The sequence below is a fragment of the Hyla sarda genome, chromosome 6, assembly GCF_029499605.1.
Source record: "Hyla sarda isolate aHylSar1 chromosome 6, aHylSar1.hap1, whole genome shotgun sequence".
Classification (NCBI taxonomy): Eukaryota; Metazoa; Chordata; class Amphibia; order Anura; family Hylidae; genus Hyla; species Hyla sarda.
Genome location: NC_079194.1, coordinates 144,202,148 through 144,224,871, shown reverse-complemented (window position 1 = coordinate 144,224,871; position 22,724 = coordinate 144,202,148). Strand labels below are relative to the sequence as shown.

At 42.1% G+C, this 22,724-nt stretch overlaps 2 protein-coding genes across 3 annotated transcripts in view; one reads left to right on the top strand and one right to left on the bottom strand.

Moving 5' to 3' along the window:
- Window positions 1-1,905: 1,905 nt before the first annotated feature.
- On the bottom strand, window positions 1,906-22,340 carry ST3GAL2 (ST3 beta-galactoside alpha-2,3-sialyltransferase 2). Its single transcript, XM_056525438.1, has 7 exons — window positions 22,175-22,340; window positions 14,256-14,897; window positions 10,638-10,831; window positions 4,539-4,718; window positions 4,320-4,365; window positions 3,948-4,067; window positions 1,906-3,796 (listed from the first exon to the last, which is right to left on the bottom strand). The coding sequence occupies exons 2-7, from the start codon at window positions 14,742-14,744 to the stop codon at window positions 3,617-3,619; spliced, it is 1,209 nt and encodes a 402-aa protein (XP_056381413.1). The 5' UTR covers window positions 14,745-14,897; window positions 22,175-22,340; the 3' UTR covers window positions 1,906-3,616.
- Window positions 13,134-22,724, top strand: part of FCSK (fucose kinase) — an 86,182-nt gene continuing 76,591 nt past the window's right edge. Inside the window, exon 1 of one of the 2 annotated variants that reach the window (XM_056525432.1) lies at window positions 13,134-13,228. In XM_056525432.1, coding sequence (XP_056381407.1) covers window positions 13,140-13,228 — 89 coding nt within the window. In that variant the 5' untranslated portion in view covers window positions 13,134-13,139. The remainder of the gene's footprint in view (window positions 13,229-22,724) is intronic. The other variant, XM_056525434.1, reaches the window with a different exon arrangement.

The following is a 22,724-nucleotide window of genomic DNA, read 5'->3' as shown; positions in this document are numbered from 1 at the left end:
AACTGGAATATATGATGAGCCAGCATAATCTGCAAGGTCCTATAAATCAGGAATTCACTAAATGTCTGACGACACATATAACTCTCAAAATGCTATTACCTTCTTCCTCGATGCGCCCACAAAAAAAGTCTAATCTAATTGGAGATAGCTTTTTAGAAACTTTTCCATTACACATAGAGGGAGCTTAATCAAAAGTGGAGCAGTTGCCTATAGTAACCAGGTTACTGCCCCCCAGACACTTTTCTTTTCCATATGGCTCAGACTACTATGGCAACTTTATCCAGCCGTAACTCATTTAAGCAGAATTGCCAGGCACATATCTTATGCACAGCAGTATTTCAGCACCTGATTAACATATAACCATTAGTAACACACTACGCAGTCATGGATTAAAATCTTGCAGCGCACGCAAGTCCCCCTGCTAAAACCAGGTCACCTCCAGGCAAGTCTGAAGTTTGCCAATGACCATCTGGATGATCCACAGTAAGAATTGGAGAATGTCATGTGATCTGATGTGACAAAGATTTAGCTTTTTGGTTTAAACTCCACTTGCCGTGTTTGGAGGAAGAAGAAGGATGAGTACAATCCCAAGAACACCATCCCAAACGTGAAGCATTGAGGTGGAAACCTCATTCTTTGGGGCTGCTTTTCTGCAAAGGGGACAGGATGACTGCACTGTATTGAGGGGAGGATGGATGGGGCCATGTGTCATGAGATCTTAGCCAACAACCTCCTTCCCTCAGTAAAAGCATTGAAGATGGGTTGTGGCTGGGTCTTCCAGCATGACAAGGATCCGCAACACACAGCCAGGGCAACTAAGGAGTGGCTCCGTAAGCATCTCAAGGTCCTGGAGTGGCCTAGCCAGTCTCCAGCCCTGAACCCATTAGAAAATCTTTGGAGGGAACTGAAAGTCCATATTGCCCAGCGACAGCCACGAAACCTGAAGAATCCGGAGGAGGTCTGTATGGAGGAGTGGGCCAAAATCCCTGCTGCAGTGTGTGCAAACCTGGTCTGTCACAGTTGAAGAGTATCTGTGATAAAAATTACAGACCTCTACATGCTTTGAAAGTAGGAAAACCTGCAAAATCGGCAGTGTATCAAATACTTGTATGCAGCACCTTCAAAGAATAGTAATACAGGGTTTTACTCAGGGTCCCTGTCAGCAGATAGGGCAGCATAACTGCTGACAGATTCCCTTTAATTGGTCCGCATTGAGTAGGCCATGGTATAACCTTACGGCTATCCCATGCATGCTTAAACTCCTATACTGTGTTTGCAGCTACAACTTCTACTATAGTTAGGCTATATACATACCTGTGTCATTTATTTTCATTGACCTGCTCCACCATTAGAACAGAACAATAACAAGTAAACAGTGCTGTATTTATCACCTGAAGGACACCAAAAGTGTCAATAATCCTAGTTGACTATAATGGGCATTTGCCAGTTTTTCATAAGTGTCCAACATTTTAGTAGACAAGTGCTGCTTGGTGCAATATTTTGTTTGAAATTTTTGATGGAATTTGCAGCTAAGGCAACAATGTTGTGAACACTGCCTTACAGGCCCATATGTAATCAATAATACATATTGCCATGACATTATACCCACAGCACTCACAAATGCAATAAAAGTAGCACCACGCTCATGGTATTCTATAATGTTCTAGAAGCAACCGGATGGGTCAGCTTGAGAGTTTTCATTTAATAAAAATTCCCCCTACAATTTAGCACTGGCAATTGGGAGTTTACAAATAGGACAGTGGAAATATGACTGGTTGCTCCACTTTTTCTGTTTGTTCCATTTAGTAACAACCCCATAACAACAAGTAAAAATAATTGTGACGTATTTATGCCTCCAGAGTGTGCAGCATAGAAACACCCAGATTTATAAAAAAAAAAAAAGAGCCAAGAGACATGTGTTTTTGTTTATTATTCCAAACCTTGCTGCACATTCCCACTGGGGGCAGCACAATAATGATAATCGCTTTAGAAAGTGCAAAGAGAATAATACTGATAAGCCCCACCCCCGAGGAGCAAAATATCCACAATAAGGAGGAGACTGAAGGGGTAAAGCAAATAAAGTCAAAAAGAGTCACATTTATATCAAACACTAGTAAAGTCCTTATGCCGCGACCAGTAAATACATGCACAGCGCCTGTACAGCCGTATTCTAGCCCATGACAACAGCAACACAATATCATCATGAAAGACATGACCATGTGATCCAAAGCAACCAACCCTAGTCCATATTTTTATATTCAGTGCAGTTTAGAAAGTGAAAGCTGAGATGAGATTGGCCACTCTGGGTGGCATGGTCTAATCTTCCCAATTTTTCATACACAAGTCACCTGGGTCTGTAATCAAAACCATATGCATTTACTGACAGAACATCCTGAAGTGATAAACACATCCTTCAAGAATGAGAAAAGAGCAATACATCCTAGTGTGGATCTTGGTGCAGGCTGCCATTTTGTGCGAGCCCACAATGTGCTGTTAAGCAATACTGGAGGCACTACAAATTCATGATGGAGTGTCCATCACCATTTACCACATAAAATGGCTACTGTCACATATACAATAGCCTGTCAAAGTATTAGGAATCCCAAAATATTTAGTCCATTATTACCTGAAAAGCACCTCCACACGCAGTCAAGTGGGGGATGGAAAACAACAGAGATGCCGTGACAAGACTGATCACAGGGATCCATCACATTTATGGGGACAGAATACTGGAAAACAATCGGGGCAGGGGTGAGAGTTTGTTATCACCTCACATAGGGATTGTCACTTTTACATAAATGAACATCATTTATAGAATGGAAAGTTCTAGAACTTTCTATTACAACTGTACTTTTCCTCACCATCTTTAAAAACTTTCTACTTGTCAGCAAAAAAAGGGAATAATCTTTTCATTCCGATGCTGAAACCCCATCTTGACCTTGCCTTGCTCTGACAGTGAACTGACTCTGTTCACTGACAGCAAGTGCAAAACTGGAAGATGGTGAGGAATTTAAGACAAAGTAAAAAAGCAAGCAGCAGAACTTTCCATGCTACATTGTAGTTTGGTCACTCTCTGGTACACAGAAAAAAGAGAAGAGGCCCAGGATTCAGTGCTGCCCCCCGACCAGGTCACACTCAACCCTCAGTGGTCAGAGCAGGTAGAAGGGTCGGTCACCCAAATAGAGAGCAGCTGGATCCAGAAAAAGGTCTCTGACTGGCTGATGAAAGGAGGAGGATTGTACAAGGCCAGCTTTATACGTTTCAGCAGATTGTTATTGATAAAAACAAATACATTCTCCCCCTTCACTACCCAGAGAGTGGGGTGCCCTGTACTCCACTTTTACAGAGAGCACCCAGAACACATAACACTATTGCAACATTCAGAGGTGAAGTCTGATGAAGAGTTTCCTCATTGTCAGTGCACAATACCTTACAATGTGGAGACACATTAGAAAGTGCAGGAGAAAGCGCCTGTCCAGTCCACCCCCAAATCTGCACTGGTACCAAAATGAACCCTGAAGGAACCAGAATTCAGCATTTACAACAAAAGTCAAACTCTGGAGCCACAATCAAGCCCTGAGACTCCACGTCAGGGGCTGGACCTTTAAGTCGATGTTTACAGAGACTGGCCACTGTACACCTTGATTTTTCCCTCCCGGGCAAGTGTGTCAATAAGCTGTGCCTCAAAGTCCGCGTCATGCACTCCAGTTTTCCGGAATTCACCAGCATAACGGTTGTTTTCCCAGTAGTGATGCCAGTTTCCCCGATTGTCTGCGCCAAAGCCAAATACATTCACCTAAAGGGGAAAAAAAAAAAAAAAGTGGTTTGTTCTTTTTTAAATTAAAATATTTTTATAGACCATAGGTTATTGACAACATCAAAACACCAAGAATCACAATGTAAAAAGAGGGCAGTTACACAGAGCACAATGCAGAATGGGCAGTTACCTCGTCACAAACATGAAGAGCGAAAAACAGGACCAGCATTCCAGTAGAGGGGTAGCGGCCATGGTGCTCTGTCCAGCGGTCATGGATGTACTTAAAAAATGCTGGATTATAGATCTGAACCTGATGAGCAGAAGTGAGAAAATGATAGTGTGCTCCACCCACTCATCCGCTTCCCCCAATGCTTGTCACACCACCAACCTGGGAATCCTCTCCCCATCCTACTACCTTCTCACTGCATTGTCCTGCCCTGCTTCTCCCCCTTAGACAGAATCCCAAGAATATGCTAAAATGATATCCACTAGTTGTAGCTTCTTATGTAACAGCCAGTAATAGAAGAGATGTCAGTGTTAATCTCACAATCCCCATCCTCACCTTGTCCTTGTCCACCCTCAGGAATGCCTTCACTGGAGCATAAGTGCTGTAAGGAGGAGGCAAGTGTCGGTCAGTAAATAAACCACCAGTATGATGAAAATGATTACACACCAGCAATACTGGACTATAGAAGCCAAAAGAACACTTCAGAAAACCAAGCAGTTCTCTGTTCTCATCATGTAGTCGCATACACTCCTCCCCAAACTTTCCGGTACTCACAAGCGTATCTGCCCAGTGGAGAGCGCACTGGTGATCCACAGGAGATCCAGAGCTTTGAACGGCACCAGCACAAAGCTGACATTAGCAGGGAGATTTTTAGCACTTTCAGGGTACATGAAGTGGTGGGTGGTTCTGGAGCCAACATCATTCTCAAAGCCAAGAGTTGGAGCCTGGTTTATCCTGACAGACAAGAGATGTGTTAGATTCAGGATGGTCAGTAGGTGTCTCACCCTCCCTACAGTGCAACCTCTATAACTACCTCAGGCAGGCCCGGCGCTAGGCATAGGCATCACAGGCAACTGCCGTCCCCCAAAAATTACCCACCCGGGCTGGTCCTCACTCAGGTCCCCCCATCACACCATACAACGCGTGCACACATAATATATTATGAGACAATGTGAGGGGCATAATATTCTATACGGGCAATGTGAGGGGCATAATATTCTATACCGGCAATGTGAGGGGCATAATATTCTATACGGGCAATGTGAGGGGCATAATATTCTATACGGGCAATGTGAGGGGCATAATATTCTATACGGGCAATGTGAGGGGCATAATATTCTATACGGGCAATGTGAGGGGCATAATATTCTATACGGGCAATGTGAGGGGCATAATATTCTATACGGGCAATGTGAGGGGCATAATATTCTATACGGGCAATGTGAGGGGCATAATATTCTATACGGGCAATGTGAGGGGCATAATATTCTATACGGGCAATGTGAGAGGAAAAATATACTATGGCGGCAATGTGAGGGGAATAATATTCTATATGGGCAATGTGAGAGGAAAAATATACTATGGCGGCAATGTGAGGGCCTGCTAATCTATAGGGGAAATGTTTGGGCCTAATAATATACAGATGCACAGAGGGGTCTAATACAGTAAAATCTCCCTTAGTGAACACCTCCCAATAGGGGACACCTCCTAATAATGGACAGTTTTTTACTCTCCGGCAGAGTCCCATAAGACAATGTATTTGCATAAACACTCCCAATAGGGGACAACACACCCCAAAAGGGGACAATATGCTCCCAATAGGGGACAACCAAGCTTATGTGCCAGCCCTACCTTGTACACAGGGCCGCCGTCATGGGGTACCGCCAATACCCAAGTAAGGGGCCCAGCCTCCCAGCACCGAAGCAGTAGACCTCTGTTTAAACAGTGGTCTTCTGTTTCTGTACGTCTGCCAGCCACATTTTCCCTCACTACCTTCTAAAAATCATAACGCTTTAAATTTTGCACAAAAAATTCCATATGATGGCTTATTTTTTGCACCACCAATTCTACTTTGCAGTGACATTAGCTATTTTACCAAAAAATCCATGGCAAAACAGAAAAAAAATTCATTGTGCGACAAAATTTAAGAAAAAATGTTGATTTGTAAATTTTGGGGGCTTCCGCTTCTATGCAGTGCAAAATAACACCTTATCTTTATTCTGTAGGTCCATACGGTTAAAATGATACCCTACTTATATAGGTTTGATTTTGTGGTTCTTCTGAAAAAAATCATAACTACATGCAGGAAAATTTATACGTTTAAAAATTGTCATCTTCTGACCCCTATAACTTTTTAATTTTTTCGGTGTACAGGCCGGTATGAGGGCTAATTTTTTGTGCCATGTTCTGAAGTTTTTATCAGTACCATTTGTGACCAAAAATACGCTATTTTGGAATTTATTTTGCTTTGGAATTTTTTTGCGCGTACACCATTGACCATGTGGTTTAATTAACATATTTTTATCGTTCGGACATTTACGCACGCGGCGATACCATATATGTGTATTTAAATTATTATTTACACAGTTTTTTTTTTTTTTATGGGAAAAGGGGGGTGATTCAAACTTTTATTAGGGAAGGGGTTAAATGATCTTTATTAACTTTTTTTTTTTCACTTTTTTTTTGCAGTGTTATAGCTCCCATAGGGGGCTATAACACTGCACACACTGATCTTTTACCCTGATCCCTGCAAAGCTAGAGCTTTGCATGAATCAGCGTTCTAGGGGCTCAATTGCTCAAGCCTGTAGCTCAGGCTTGGAGCAATCAAACGCCAATCGGACATGACGGAGACAGGTGAGGGGACCTCCGCTCGCGTCCTAGCTGATCGGGACATCTCGATTTTATCGCGATAGTCCCGATCAGCCCGACTGAGCTGCCTTGAAGCTTTTACTTTCGTTTTGGACGCGGCGATCACCTTTGATCGCTGCGTCTGAAGGGTTAATAGTGCACGGCACAACGATCTGTGCCGCATGCTATTAGTCCAGGTCCAGCCGGGACCGACCCGGTGTAATGCGGGGTCACGGCGTGACCCCATTCTAAACACTGGGACCGGGCGCAGGGCGTACAGGTACTCCCTGCGTCCTTAAGAGGTTAAATAAAAACGCAGACTCTCACAAATGGGAGTGGGTAAGGGTTAAATGACCTATCCTATGTTTGTATTTGGCATATAAGTAACATGTGTACCAAGTTTCATGTTAATATCTTTAGCCGTTTGGAAGTGATGCTGGACACACACACGCACACACGCACACACACACACACATATACACACACACACATTGAGTTTATATATAGACTAGCTGAGTACCCGGCGTTGCCTGGTTTTTCCTTCCTAATCCTTGTTGGGGAGGAAAATCAAACAAAAAGGAGGAAGCTTTTGACTTCATATCCCATCCTCATATATTGTTGTCATATCCCAACCCCATATCCTGTCCTCCTGTCCCGACCCCATATCCTGTCCTTATGTCCCATCCTCATATCCTGTCCTCAGGTGGGACCGATTTGTGATGAAGATATTGTAAGCTGAAAATAGAAGGGGACGAGGCTTTGTGGGACTGGGCGTGATTTGCAAGCCAGACTGATGCATGAAAAGGGCAGATAAAAGGGGTGGGGCTTGAACAGTGGGCGTGTCTTTGTGAGATGGGGTGTGGCTTGCAAGTCAGACTGACACATTCACCAGGAGATGCAGAGCGGAGCTTGTGGAGTAAGGTGACGGAAGTCCATTATACTTGCATGGGACTTGAAACAAAAACACATCTTTTATATAAGGGTGTAGTTAAGGGTTAATTAAACTATCATATTTTTATTTGACATATAAGTAATATGTGTACCAGGTATTATTGAAATATCTCCAGCCGTTTGGAAGTCATGCAGTAACATATTTCCCATAGGCTTGTATGGGACTTTAACCCCTTCACGACCACGGACGTAAATGTACGTCCTAGCTTGGTGGGACTTCCCGCACCAGGACGTACATTTACGTCCTGTGTATGACCGCGAGCATCGGAACGGTGCTCGCGTCATACACGGCAGGTTCCGGCTGCTAGCAGCAGCCGGGGACCCGCCCGTAATGGCAGACATCCGCGATTGTGCGGATGTCCGCCTTTAACCCCTCAGATGCCGTGATCAATACAGATCACGGCATCTGCGGCACTTTAATTGGATGATCAGATCGCCCGCAGTGCTGCCGCGGCGATCCGATCATCCAGCATGGCGGCCGGAGGTCTCCTCACCTGGCTCCGGCCGTCTCCCGGGGTCTTCTGCTCTGGTCTGCGATCAAGCAGACCAGAGCAGAAGATCACCGATACTATTGAGCAGTGTTGTGTCCTATGCATAGCACTGCACAGTATTAGCAATCAAAGGATTGCTATAGATAGTCCCCTATGGGGACATAAAAAGTGTAAAAAAAAAAATAAATAAAAAAAAAAGGGAAAAATCTCCTCCCCCAATAAAAATGAAAATTTCCAGTTTTTCCCATTTTACCCCCAAAAAGCGTAAAATATTTTTTTCAATAAACATTTGGTATCTCCGCGTGCATAAATGTCCGAACTATCAAAATATAATGTTAAGGATCCCGTACGGTGAATGGCGTAAACGTAAAAAATAAAAAAAAGTCCAAAAATGCTTTTTTTGTCACATTTTATTCAAAACAAACAAATTTATAAAAAATTATCTAAAAGTTTTATATGTGCAAATGTGGTATCGATAAAAAGTACAGATGACGGCACAAAAAATTAGCCCTCATACCGCCCCCTATATATGGAAAAATGAAAAAGTTATAGGTGGTCAAAATAGGGCGATTTTAGATTACTGATTTTGTACAAAAAGTTTTAGATTTTTTTTAAGCGGTACAAAAATATAATTGAAAAAAATATATCTAGCCATGGTTATCATTTTAAATCGTATTGACCCACAGAATAAAGAACACATGTCATTTTTACCGTAAATTGTACAGTGTGAAAACGAAAATGTGCAAAATTTGGGTTTTCATTAAAATTTCCTCCCTAAATTTTTTTTATTTTTTTTTGGGTTCGTTGTACATTTTATGGTAAAATGAGAGGTTTCATTACAAAGTACAATTGGTCACGCAAAAAACAAGCCCTTATATGGGTCTGTAGATGGAAATATAAAGGAGTTATGGATTTTAGAAGGCGAGGAGGAAGGTGAAAATGGGCTTGGTCATTAAGGGGTTAAACAAACACCCAGACCCTGGCAAATGGGGCTGAGTAAGGGTTAAATTACCTATCCTATGTTTGTTGTTGACATAGGAAACGTGTGCCAAGTTTCATGTTAATATCTTTAGCCCTTTGGATGAATATATATATATTCCCAAATGGCGGAGGACAGCACAACCACTGTATGTCTCTAGGTAGTAGTCCGGGTGCAATAGGAAGAACTGCGGTCCCAGTCGCAGACCGCATCCATAGATTCCAGCAATAAATCCAACAGCACTCACGGATTCAAGTGAAAAAACACAACGGTGTTTATTTAAACCATGTTCGCATCCGAACATGGTTTAAATAAACACAGTTGTGTTTTTTCGCTTGAATCCGTGAGTGCTGTTGGATTTATTGCTGGTATAATATATATATATATATATATATATATATATATATATATATATATATATATATATATATTACACTATGGAGTGAGTACAGGACAGTATTCGGTCATTTAGAAATAAAAAATTTTTAAGCCTTTTTTCTCAATAGCGGACACTTTTTCCCCCCACGAGTCTCCGCTACTGAGAGATTCTACTGTACTATATGGGGCGGGGTTATACATTTTGGGGGTTTGTATAGAGGTGAGGATTGTTCTGTAGCGAGGAGCCTAAAATGTTTGTCTGGCAGATTCGGTGAAGAAGAGTTGTGATCGGGAGAATTCTTCTTTATAATGACCCAGATGATGAAGAAGAAATAGAAAAGTGAACGACTCCGATCAGAGAAGACGCACACTGTGAGCAGGTAACTGTAATGACTTATATGGTCTGCAGCCCCTGTGTACAGCCGGCATCAATTTCTGTACAGTCACTTTATTTGTATAGTGGTTTTTATTCAATAACAATAAAGCAGTATTACTAAGTAGTAATGGTAGTGGTCATGGTGTGGCGGAATAATTTGTCCCTTGTGTTATTGGTGATACTGCCCTGTGTATAGTGGCTTTTATTTCCTTACAGTATGAAGCCATTATTTAGTTACTACAGGAGTAATATGTTGTCGTGGGGGGGTTGCAAAATGAGGCTTGGCCTAGGGTGGCAAAAATCCTTGCACGAGCCCTGACCTTAGGACTTTGTAGTGGTGCATGTTAAGAATGAAGCTTACTGTATAATGTAACCACAGCAATATCATGTCCAATAAGTATGCTCTCTATAAATTGGAGATACATTCCCCCCAAGGCTGGGTTCACATTAGCCTAATACGGATGAATTTTTACATCTGTATTATGCCTCAAGTCCCGGCCTGAGTGCGGGGCTGAAAACCCGAATTCACAGCTTTCAGTTCAGGTGGTTTGTCACATGTAAGATCTCCAGTCTCGGAGTCTGTAGCATCTGTCTTAGGCTGCATTCACACCACATTTTTGCAATACAGTTCCCGTATCAGGTTGTTGATGAAAAACAGATTCCTCAAAACCTGACTAAACTGTATCAAAACGTGTGTACAAATTTCAACCTGTATGTTAAGTCAATGCATACGGTTTTCTATACGGTACCGTACGGTTTTTAACTTGAAACCGTGTGTGGGAACTGTATAGTAAAAATGTGGTGTGCATGCAGCCTTATGAGGGGTCATAAACCCTGAATGACCATCCTACCTCATGATGAAGCTGTGGTTGTCAATTTCTTTCCCGTAGCCAGATCCTCGCAGGTTGCCGGAATTGCCAACCACAGCGCAGCGTCGGCACAGAAGAGGGTCCTGCTGCTTGTAGGGATTGTGCCCGGGAATAATTTGGAAGAGCTGGGTCAGGATCTCCAGGGTGTTATGGGACCGGAACTGAGGCTGCAGCATCTGAGATGACGGCACAAATCAAATAGTATATGGTATCCAGGCACAGGATAGGGCAAAAAGGAGCAAGAAATCAGATGTCAGAACTCATGCTTGTAATGACAACCAATATGTCTAGTATTAAAACAGCAACCATAGCTGCGAACCAACTTTTCTATGATAGATCAGTTCATAACCAGGCAGATGTCAGTGCTGCCTCCATAAACTCACGACCTTAATAACTGAAGTGATAGATACACTGAGGCAAACCCACAACAACGGGCCTCATTCACTAAGGCTTTTCTGAGTCGATTTTGTAGGGTTTTTCGTGCCAGAATTTCCGACAAAAAATAAATAACTAAAATAAAAATAATAATACCCTACAATAAAAAAAAACCCCTACAAATTTGCCAATTTACGCAGTAAACCCAATCAGGGTGTGGCCATTGGGTAAAGGGGGCGTGGATGCTGAAAAGGGGTGTGTCCAGTTTTGAAAAATCCCAACAAATTTACTAATGTTTACAAACAGCAAACATTAGAGCTGACTACACTCACATATAGCTGTATAAAAACTCCTATACACGAGGAGCCAAAAATAAAATAAACCAGAATACAGTCCTCTAAGTTATGTGAAAAAAAGAGGTACAGTTAATTCATAATTAACATTTAATAGATAGTATTGCAGTACAGAAAAAGTATTAAAACAATTAAAAACTATGTATAAAAAAATAATGGTTATCTAAATGGCAGGCTGGTGGACCACAGGGCCATGTGGTCCACCTTTATTGTTTTAATACTTGTTATGCACTGCAATACTATTAAATATCAATTAATTATTAATTAATTAACGGTCCCCCTTTTTTTTTTTTTAACACATAACAGAGGACTGTATTCTTCTGGTTTATTAAATTTACTATGGTTCCCAAATAAAATGTGGTGGATTTGAGCTCTGGAAAACCCCACAGATCAGAGCAGTTGTAAAGCATAAAAAACATAGGGAAAAGTGCAAAACATAGGGAAACCTTAGTAAATACCGTGAAAAAAATACTTGTAGGGCATTAAAACCCACAAAAAATAAATAAAAAAATAATACACTCCCCTCTTAGTAAATCAGGGCCATTATCATTAAAATATCTGTAAAATGTAGAATTTGCTACAGATTTTTGGCAGACATTTACTGTGTCTGCACATACCCTTATAGAAGTACACTGCTCAAAAAAATAAAGGGAACACTTAAACACCACAATGTAACTCCAAGCCAATCACACTTCGGTGAAATCACACTGTCCACTCAGGAAGCAACACTGATTGGCAATCAATTTCACATGCTGTTGTGCAAATGGAACAGACAACAGGTGGAAATTATAGGCAATTAGCAAGACACCCCAATAAAGGAGTGGCCCTGCAGGTGGTGACCACAGACCACTTTTCAATTCCTATGCTTCCTGGCTGATGTTTTGGTCACTTTTGAATGCTGCAGGTGCTTTCACTCTAGTGGTAGCATGAGACAGAGTCTACAACCCACACAAGTGGCTCAGGTACTGCAGCTCATCCAGGATGGCACATCAATGTAAGCTGTGGCAAGAAAGTTTGCTGTGTCTGTCAGCGTAGTGTCCAGAGCATGGAGGCGCTACCAGGAGACAGGCATATACATCAGGAGACATAGGAGGCCGTAGGAGGGCAACAACACAGCAGCAGGACCACTACCTCCACCTTTGTGCAAGGAGGAGCAGGAGGAGCACTGGATGAGCTGATTGAGCACATCTGGGACATCATGTCTCGCTCCATTTACCAATGCCACGTTGCACCACAGACTGTCCAGGAGTTGGCAGATGCTTTAGTCCAAGTCTGGGAGGACATCCCTCAGGAGACCATCTGCCACCTCATCAGGAGCATGCCCAGGCATTGTAGGGAGGTCATAGGGGCATGTGGGGGCCACACACTGAGCCTCATTTTGACTTGTTTTAAAGAGTACCTATCATCAAAAAAAACTTTTATATTTTGTTAATCAATGTATTAGAAACAACTTTCTAATACCAGGTGATTAACAAAAATGTATTTATATAATTTTTTTTTACCTATAAAAACTGACCACTAGGGGTCTCCCTACATGTCCACGCTCATAATTTTCGGACTCATGCCGGCCTGGCAGCATGAGTCCCAACTCTCAGTGCAGCCGGACACAGAAAAGCACAGCGCAGCTTCCCGCCTGTCAATCAGACAGGCGGGAGCAGCGCTGTGCACGGACGGTAGGCAGGTCAGTTATAACACCAACTGTCCCGCAGCGCCGCAGGAATACAGCACCCGATACAGGATCGCAGCGCCCGACACCATGTCACCCCCACAAACACCCATTTGCCCCCCCCTGCTGCCAGTTACAGGCAGGGTCGCAGCCCTGAAGACAGGTAGGCTGGTCCACAGGTAAGGGTGAGGCCGGGGTTACATTTACTACCTGGGCAGGCAGGGGGGTTGTATAGGCAGTGATATTTACCCCCCCCCCCCATTACCTGATCAAAAGAAGGGCAGAAGTAAGCCCAGCCAAGCTTCAGTGGACATCACGCCTGCTGGGCCACTCCCCCTTTCCTCTCTCACAGAGGCAGCAAAACTGAGTAACTAACAAGGAATTTATAAAAAGGTAGGAAAAGGGGTTTCACAAAAAATAAAAAGGTAGAATTAGAGTCAGGAAGAGTCAGGGACAGATGAGTTCATGATAGGTACTCTATAAGGACATTACATCAAAGTTGGATCAGCCTGTAGTGTGGTTTTCCACTTTGATTTTGAGTGTGACTCCATATCCAGACCTCCATGGGTTGATAGATTTGATTTCCATTGATCATTTATGTGTGATTTTGTTGTCAGCTCATTCAACTGTGTAAAGACATTGCAGTATTAAAGTAAAGTATTGCATATGATTAGTTCATTCATTCAGATCTAGGATGTGTTATCTTAGTGTTCCCTTTATTTTTTGAGCAGTGCATAATATCAGAGAAATGTTGAGGAAATTAAGTGTCATACATGGGAAAGCCCTTTAAGGGGCACTCCACTGGCCAAGAAGTAAAAATTCTGAACGTTGCTTCACGCTACGGGGGTTGGGGGCCCCCTCACATAGACTTGCATTGAGGGGGCATTGCTGTGACATGACAAGGGGTGTGGACGACCCACACAGCGCGAAAACGGAGTTCGGAACATTTACTTCCGAATGCTGGCCAGTGGAGTGCCCCTTTAAAGCGACCTTCATCTCCAGCTGCTCACACAAATCCATCCAGATAGCAGCAGCTCTGTGTGGGGGCAATATATCTCAGCCAGTGGTTATCTGGGTATCTGAGTGAAGAACTGCCAGAGCTGGAAAAAGGAATGGCATTCTGACTATATAGAACAGCTCTATTTTTCTGATCTCCTTCGATCACAGTTCTTCCACAGCCCTCACCAGTCCCCCCAGCTTACTCACCATCCACCAGTGCTGGACATCCGTTGGTAACTCCCGGTTCTCCAGGGTCCACACAGGGGAGATGGCCGCATTGTAGTGAGTGTCAAACCAGGCAGAGTCCCCGGGCTGCCGCAGGCAGTGGCGGCAGGAGCAGCACTTTGAGAACTGAGGAGGTGGGGGACGATGCCTCACCCCAGGGTAACCTGGCACAAGACGGACCGGATGCCCCTCTGCTGATCCCCATCCTCCCAGCTCTGAATACAGCGGAGCCTCTGTCCCATTGTGAGAGAAGGTGAAAAGGAGAGACATGATGAAGAGCAGAACAGAGGTGCTAAGGAGCCATATTCGTAAGGAGCACCTCATCCTGATGACCACACCCAAGCTTCCTTTGTCCAGGGACCGCGAGCCCCACCTCTCCACAGCATGGGCCTCCACCCTGGTACACCTAAGAGCTCTGGCTGCTGACACTGTGGAACGTAAGGACCAGGTGTCTGAGGTGTAAGGAAGCATCAGCTATAAGGCCCAGGGCCAGAAAGTCCATACATTTATCTTCCTCTTCAGTCCCTCCAGCGCACACTTGAGAAGTCCTAACATGAAGGAAAAGAATGTGTGTGCACTTCAGGGACTGGTGCCACACAACCGGTCAGCAAGCGTCAGCACTACCTGCAGGAAAGAGAAAGGACATGATGATAGGTGGCACCTCCAGCTGATTTACATAGCGAGGCAGCAGCATGCACCGCAGGATCCTCCGTACAGGACGACCAGAGAAAGGGATGTCAAATTCCTGCTCTGTGATAAGGTCACATGACTTAATCCTCCCCTCGGCCAGATGCCTTGCAGTAATACTCCGCAGCTATGCCTGAGCCTCACATGCCCCTGAACATCTGCCCGAGAGTGGGGTGGGACGAAAGAGATAACAGCAAAGGGGAAATAATACAGAAAATAAGGATGGGAAGGGCTGACCCGCCATTCTGGCACACTGTGGTGTATTCTGAGATGGACATATGGAAAGGGGACTTTATAATGAGGCACAATATTGGGGTGAAGAACTGCTACTCCTCTGTAGTCTAAATGACATCATGCACAGAGCAGCCGGTACTGCTGCCAGCTTCATATGATTACATCAATGCGATGCCAGTGTGCCAGGATTTACCCAAGTCCTGGCATTTTATGAAACAGGAAGCTCAGGATGAACACAATTAGAGGTCCCTCCCAGATGGAAGCTGCAGAGGCAGTAACTGTAAATGGTAAAATGAATCCACCATATTTAATAACCCCTATGCTATCATTGGTGACGACGCACTTTATGTGGTAGGGAGGCTGTGTTTTAGAGTCTTTAGCAATGAATGTATGAAACTGGTCTTACTATTAACACATGACCCCATTAAAGGGGTACTCTGGTGGAAAACTTTTTTTTTTTTTTTATATCAACTGGTGCCAGAAAGTTAAACAGATTTGTAAATTACTTCTATTAAAAAATCTTAATCCTTCCTGTACTTATTAGCTGCTGATTACTACAGAGGAAATAATTTTCTTTTTGGAAAACAGAGCTGTCTGCTGACATCATGACCACAGTGCTCTCTGCTGACATCTCTGTCCATTTTAAGAACGGTCCAGAGCAGCATATGTTTGCTATGGGGATTTTCTCCTACTCTGGACAGTTCTTAAAATAGACAGAGATGTCAGCAGAGAGCACTGTGCTCGTGATTCAGCAGACAGCTCTGTGTTCCAAAAAGAAAAGAATTTCCTCTGTAGTATTCAGCAGCTAATAATTACTGGATGGATTAAAGGGTAACGCATTAAAAAATGTTTTGCTATTGCACTCATTATGGTAAATAAAAAATATTTCTAATATACTTTGTTTAAAAAAATGAAGTTTTCTATGTTTTATTTGTGCTTAAAAAGCTTAAGAGCACATTTCCCCCATCTCATCCACAGTCTTAGGACCGAAGCCCAAACACAAAAAGTGCAGCCTGGAGTGCTGAGGGGGTGTGTACAGCCTCATCCAATCATAGCTCATCTCACACTTAACTGCCATATGCTGTTGGTTGGACAACCCCCCCCCCCCCCCCCTCAGCACTCCAGGCTGCACTTTCCGTGTTTGGGCTTCGGTCCAAAGTCTGTGTATAAGATGGGGGGAAAATGTGCTCTTGAGCTTTTTTTAAGCACAAATAAAACATAGAAAACTTCATTTTTTTCAATCAAAGTATATTCGAAATATTTTTTTATTTACCTTAAGGAATGCAATAGCAAAATTTTGTTTTAATGAGAGTGCCCGTTTAAGGTTTTTTAATAGAAGTAATTTACAAATCTGTTTAACTTTCTGAAACCAGTTGATTTAAAAAAAAAAAAAAAAAAAAGTTTCCACTGGAATACCTCTTTAAATGTCTCTGGCTTCACGTGTTCGGACACAGAACGGTGGCTGCCGTGATGGATGATCCCAGTCCGCAGCTTACAAGATAAGGAGTCACCAGTGACTGCCACACAAGCTTCTTATCTTATCACAGTGCTTCCCAACCAGGGTGCCTCCAGCTGTTGCAAAACTACAACTCCCAGCATGCCCGGACAGCCTTTGGCTGTCCGGGCATGCTGGGAGTTGTAGTTTTGCAACAGCTGGAGGCACCCTGGTTAGGAAACACTGTCTCATCCGATGAGGCTCAGTATAGATGTCTATACGTTACACCAGGTACTAGCAGCTGTGCCCACAAGGGAAGTATACATTTATAAGAACCCATGATATACCAGTATAAGTGCCTCCAGGGATCAGTATAGACATCTACTAAACCATGTTATACAAGATACCTGAAACTGTGCCCCAATAATCCTCTTACACAAGAGAGGCGCACAGGGTCAGCCCATGTGACAGAGGTTATGCCCATGGTATACCAATAATAGGCATTCATAAGCCTATTACAACAGCAGAGATGCCCATACATAATGCTCAAGTGTAATCGGTAGAAAAGGAGCACATAAGTTCATGTATGAGAGGTTGAAACACCTAACAAAAAATGTGAAAAATGCTGGGGCCCCCGGGGCCATAGTAATATATATAGGGGGGGGGGTGCACATTCACAGTGTACCCTGGGAGCGGGTGTGTGGGTATATATAGACACAAGTGGTGTATTGCAGGGTACATATATATATATATATATACATACATATAGTCAGTGTATGTCTAGAGCAGTGGTCTCCAACCTGCGGACCTCCAGATGTTGCAAAACTACAACTCCCAGCATGCCTGGACAGCCGTTGGGAGTTGTAGTTATGAAACATCTGGAGGTCCGCAGGTTGAAGCCCACTGCCCTAGAGTACAAACGGAGGGAGGAGTGTAGGTAAATATATAGGGGGCAAACATTTTGAGTGTATATTGGGGGGGGGGGCACATGTATATATGTAGGGGATGTATACTGCACTGTATATATAATTAAAAGTGTACATTGGGGTTGTATATTGTGCAGTGTATATTTAAGGGTGTATGTACACATGAAGCTGCATATTATTGGATATATATATATATATATATATATATATATAGCTGTAAGGGTGCATTATGCACTGTATATATTTGTTGTGTGTATTGTGTAATGTACATATGTGGGGTATATGTGTGTAGTGTGCAGTGTATATATTTGGGGTATAACGGTATATGTGTGTAGTGTGCAGTGTATATATTTGGGGTATAACGGTATATGTGTGTAGTGTGCAGTGTATATATGTGGGGTATAACGGTATATGTGTGTAGTGTGCAGTGTATATATTTGGGGTATAACGGTATATGTGTGTAGTGTGCAGTGTATATATTTGGGGTATAACGGTATATGTGTGTAGTGTGCAGTGTATATATTTGGGGTATAACGGTATATGTGTGTAGTGTGCAGTGTATATATTTGGGGTATAACGGTATATGTGTGTAGTGTGCAGTGTATATATGTGGGGTATAACGGTATATGTGTGTAGTGTGCAGTGTATATATGTGGGGTATAACAGTATATGTGTGTAGTGTGCAGTGTATATATTTGGGGTATAACGGTATATGTGTGTAGTGTGCAGTGTATATATTTGGGGTATAACGGTATATGTGTGTAGTGTGCAGTGTATATATTTGGGGTATAACAGTATATGTGTGTAGTGTGCAGTGTATATATTTGGGGTATAACGGTATATGTGTGTAGTGTGCAGTGTATATATTTGGGGTATAACGGTATATGTGTGTAGTGTGCAGTGTATATATTTGGGGTATAACGGTATATGTGTGTAGTGTGCAGTGTATATATTTGGGGTATAACAGTATATGTGTGTAGTGTGCAGTGTATATATTTGGGGTATAACGGTATATGTGTGTAGTGTGCAGTGTATATATGTGGGGTATAACGGTATATGTGTGTAGTGTGCAGTGTATATATGTGGGGTATAACAGTATATGTGTGTAGTGTGCAGTGTATATATTTGGGGTATAACAGTATATGTGTGTAGTGTGCAGTGTATATATTTGGGGTATAACGGTATATGTGTGTAGTGTGCAGTGTATATATTTGGGGTATAACAGTATATGTGTGTAGTGTGCAGTGTATATATTTGGGGTATAACAGTATATGTGTGTAGTGTGCAGTGTATATATTTGGGGTATAACGGTATATGTGTGTAGTGTGCAGTGTATATATTTGGGGTATAACGGTATATGTGTGTAGTGTGCAGTGTATATATTTGGGGTATAACAGCATATGTGTGTAGTGTGCAGTGTATATATGTGGGGTATAACGGTATATGTGTGTAGTGTGCAGTGTATATATTTGGGGTATAACGGTATATGTGTGTAGTGTGCAGTGTATATATTTGGGGTATAACAGTATATGTGTGTAGTGTGCAGTGTATATATTTGGGGTATATGTGTGTAGTGTGCAGTGTATATATGTGGGGTATAACAGTATATGTGTGTAGTGTGCAGTGTATATATGTGGGGTATAACAGTATATGTGTGTAGTGTGCAGTGTATATATGTGGGGTATAACAGTATATGTGTGTAGTGTGCAGTGTATATATGTGGGGTATAACGGTATATGTGTGTAGTGTGCAGTGTATATATGTGGGGTATAACAGTATATGTGTGTAGTGTGCAGTGTATATATTTGGGGTATAACAGTATATGTGTGTAGTGTGCAGTGTATATATTTGGGGTATAACGGTATATGTGTGTAGTGTGCAGTGTATATATTTGGGGTATAACGGTATATGTGTGTAGTGTGCAGTGTATATATGTGGGGTATAACAGTATATGTGTGTAGTGTGCAGTGTATATATGTGGGGTATAACAGTATATGTGTGTAGTGTGCAGTGTATATATTTGGGGTATAACAGTATATGTGTGTAGTGTGCAGTGTATATATTTGGGGTATAACGGTATATGTGTGTAGTGTGCAGTGTATATATTTGGGGTATAACAGTATATGTGTGTAGTGTGCAGTGTATATATTTGGGGTATAACAGTATATGTGTGTAGTGTGCAGTGTATATATTTGGGGTATAACGGTATATGTGTGTAGTGTGCAGTGTATATATTTGGGGTATAACGGTATATGTGTGTAGTGTGCAGTGTATATATTTGGGGTATAACAGCATATGTGTGTAGTGTGCAGTGTATATATGTGGGGTATAACGGTATATGTGTGTAGTGTGCAGTGTATATATTTGGGGTATAACGGTATATGTGTGTAGTGTGCAGTGTATATATTTGGGGTATAACAGTATATGTGTGTAGTGTGCAGTGTATATATTTGGGGTATATGTGTGTAGTGTGCAGTGTATATATGTGGGGTATAACAGTATATGTGTGTAGTGTGCAGTGTATATATGTGGGGTATAACAGTATATGTGTGTAGTGTGCAGTGTATATATGTGGGGTATAACAGTATATGTGTGTAGTGTGCAGTGTATATATTTGGGGTATAACGGTATATGTGTGTAGTGTGCAGTGTATATATGTGGGGTATAACAGTATATGTGTGTAGTCTGCAGTGTATATATGTGGGGTATATGTGTGTAGTGTGCAGTGTATATATTTGGGGTATAACAGTATATGTGTGTAGTGTGCAGTGTATATATGTGGGGTATAACAGTATATGTGTGTAGTGTGCAGTGTATATATGTGGGGTATATGTGTGTAGTGTGCAGTGTATATATGTGGGGTATATGTGTGTAGTGTGCAGTGTATATATTTGGGGTATAACAGTATATGTGTGTAGTGTGCAGTGTATATATTTGGGGTATAACGGTATATGTGTGTAGTGTGCAGTGTATATATTTGGGGTATAACAGTATATGTGTGTAGTGTGCAGTGTATATATTTGGGGTATAACAGTATATGTGTGTAGTGTGCAGTGTATATATTTGGGGTATAACGGTATATGTGTGTAGTGTGCAGTGTATATATTTGGGGTATAACAGTATATGTGTGTAGTGTGCAGTGTATATATTTGGGCTATAACGGTATATGTGTGTAGTGTGCAGTGTATATATTTGGGGTATAACAGTATATGTGTGTAGTGTGCAGTGTATATATTTGGGTTATAAAGGTATATGTGTGTAGTGTGCAGTGTATATATTTGGGGTATAACAGTATATGTGTGTAGTGTGCAGTGTATATATGTGGGGTATAACAGTATATGTGTGTAGTGTGCAGTGTATATATTTGGGGTATAACAGTATATGTGTGTAGTGTGCAGTGTATATATGTGGGGTATAACAGTATATGTGTGTAGTGTGCAGTGTATATATGTGGGGTATAACAGTATATGTGTGTAGTGTGCAGTGTATATATGTGGGGTATAACAGTATATGTGTGTAGTGTGCAGTGTATATATTTGGGGTATAACAGTATATGTGTGTAGTGTGCAGTGTATATATGTGGGGTATAACAGTATATGTGTGTAGTGTGCAGTGTATATATTTGGGGTATAACAGTATATGTGTGTAGTGTGCAGTGTATATATGTGGGGTATAACAGTATATGTGTGTAGTGTGTGTGTGTATGTATATATATATATATATATATATATATATATATATGCAGTGTATATATATGTGGGGCTGCGTACTGTGTAATGTATACATTTTGGGGTGTATGTTGGTGTGCAGTGTATATATTTGGGGTATAACAGTATATGTGAGTAGTGTGCAGAGTATATATATATATATATATATATATATATATATATATATATATATATTTGGGGTATAACAGTACATGTATGTAGTGTGCAGTGTATATATGTGGGGCTGCGTACTGTGTAATGTATACATTTTGGGGTGTATGTTGGTGTGCAGTGTATATATTTGGGATATAACAGTATATGTGTGTAGTGTGCAGTGTATATATTTGGGGTATAATGGTATATGTGTGTAGTGTATATATTTGGGGTATAACAGTATATGTGTGTAGTGTGCAGAGTATATATATATATATATTTGGGGTATAACAGTATATGTGTGTAGTGTGCAGTGTATATATTTGGGGTATAACAGTATATGTGTGTAGTGTGCAGTGTATATATTTGGGGTATAACGGTATATGTGTGTAGTGTGCAGTGTATATATATATATATTTGGGGTATAACAGTATATGTGTGTAGTGTGCAGAGTATATATATATATATATTTGGGGTATAACAGTATATGTGTGTAGTGTGCAGTGTATATATTTGGGGTATAACAGTATATGTGTGTAGTGTGCAGTGTATATATTTGGGGTATAACAGTATATGTGTGTAGTGTGCAGTGTATATATGTGGGGTATATGTGTGTAGTGTGTGTATATATATATGCAGTGTATATATGTGGGGCTGCGTACTGTGTAATGTATACATTTTGGGGTGTGCAGTGTATAGCTATGGGGTGCTTGTATATTTGTAGGGTAGTATATTCGGGGAGCATAAAACGACACTTACCGCCCAGTAGTCGGATCATCCTCTGTACCACCACGGCCGCCACTCAGGCCTTTGTCCCTGTACCTCCTCCTCTTATCTCCGGCTCATCCATGGACCACACAAGCCCCCTCCGTCCAGCTGCACGTTACAGGCTCTTAGGACAACGAACCCTGGCACCCTTGGGCTCCTGGGAAATGTAGTCCTGTCGCTCATATAACGATACCTTACCAATGAGCGCAGAGCCAAGATAAAACTACAAGCTCCAGGATGCCTGCCACAGGGGGGCGGTGTTCTGCAGCGCACTGCACACTGGTCACTGTAGTCCGTTGCGGATAACATCTCTCTTATAATCCACGTTATCCACTGAGCGTCAAACTACAAGTCCCAGAAACAAGCGAGATTTATGGAATTCTGTCTGTTCTGAATAACGGGACCTAGTGCTGGGATATGGCGCACAGCTTGTCCATTCATCCTAAGACTAAGGGCTGTGGAGGGCGGACACTAGAGCCGCAGCTTATTCTTAGGACGACCATAGAGCTCTCTACACATTCTCCATGTATCTGCCGCTGAT

Bases quoted from the DNA above. Each gene is read 5' to 3' on its own strand.
- ST3GAL2 (XM_056525438.1), bottom strand. From the start codon at position 14,744: ATGCTTCCTTACACCTCAGACACCTGGTCCTTACGTTCCACAGTGTCA. The intron at 10,832-14,255 runs GTGAGTAAGCTG...CCGTCATCTCAG, and splicing joins ATGTCCAGCACTGGTGGATG to ATGCTGCAGCCTCAGTTCCG. The intron at 4,366-4,538 runs GTGAGTACCGGA...TCCTCCTTACAG, and splicing joins TCCACTGGGCAGATACGCTT to CACTTATGCTCCAGTGAAGG.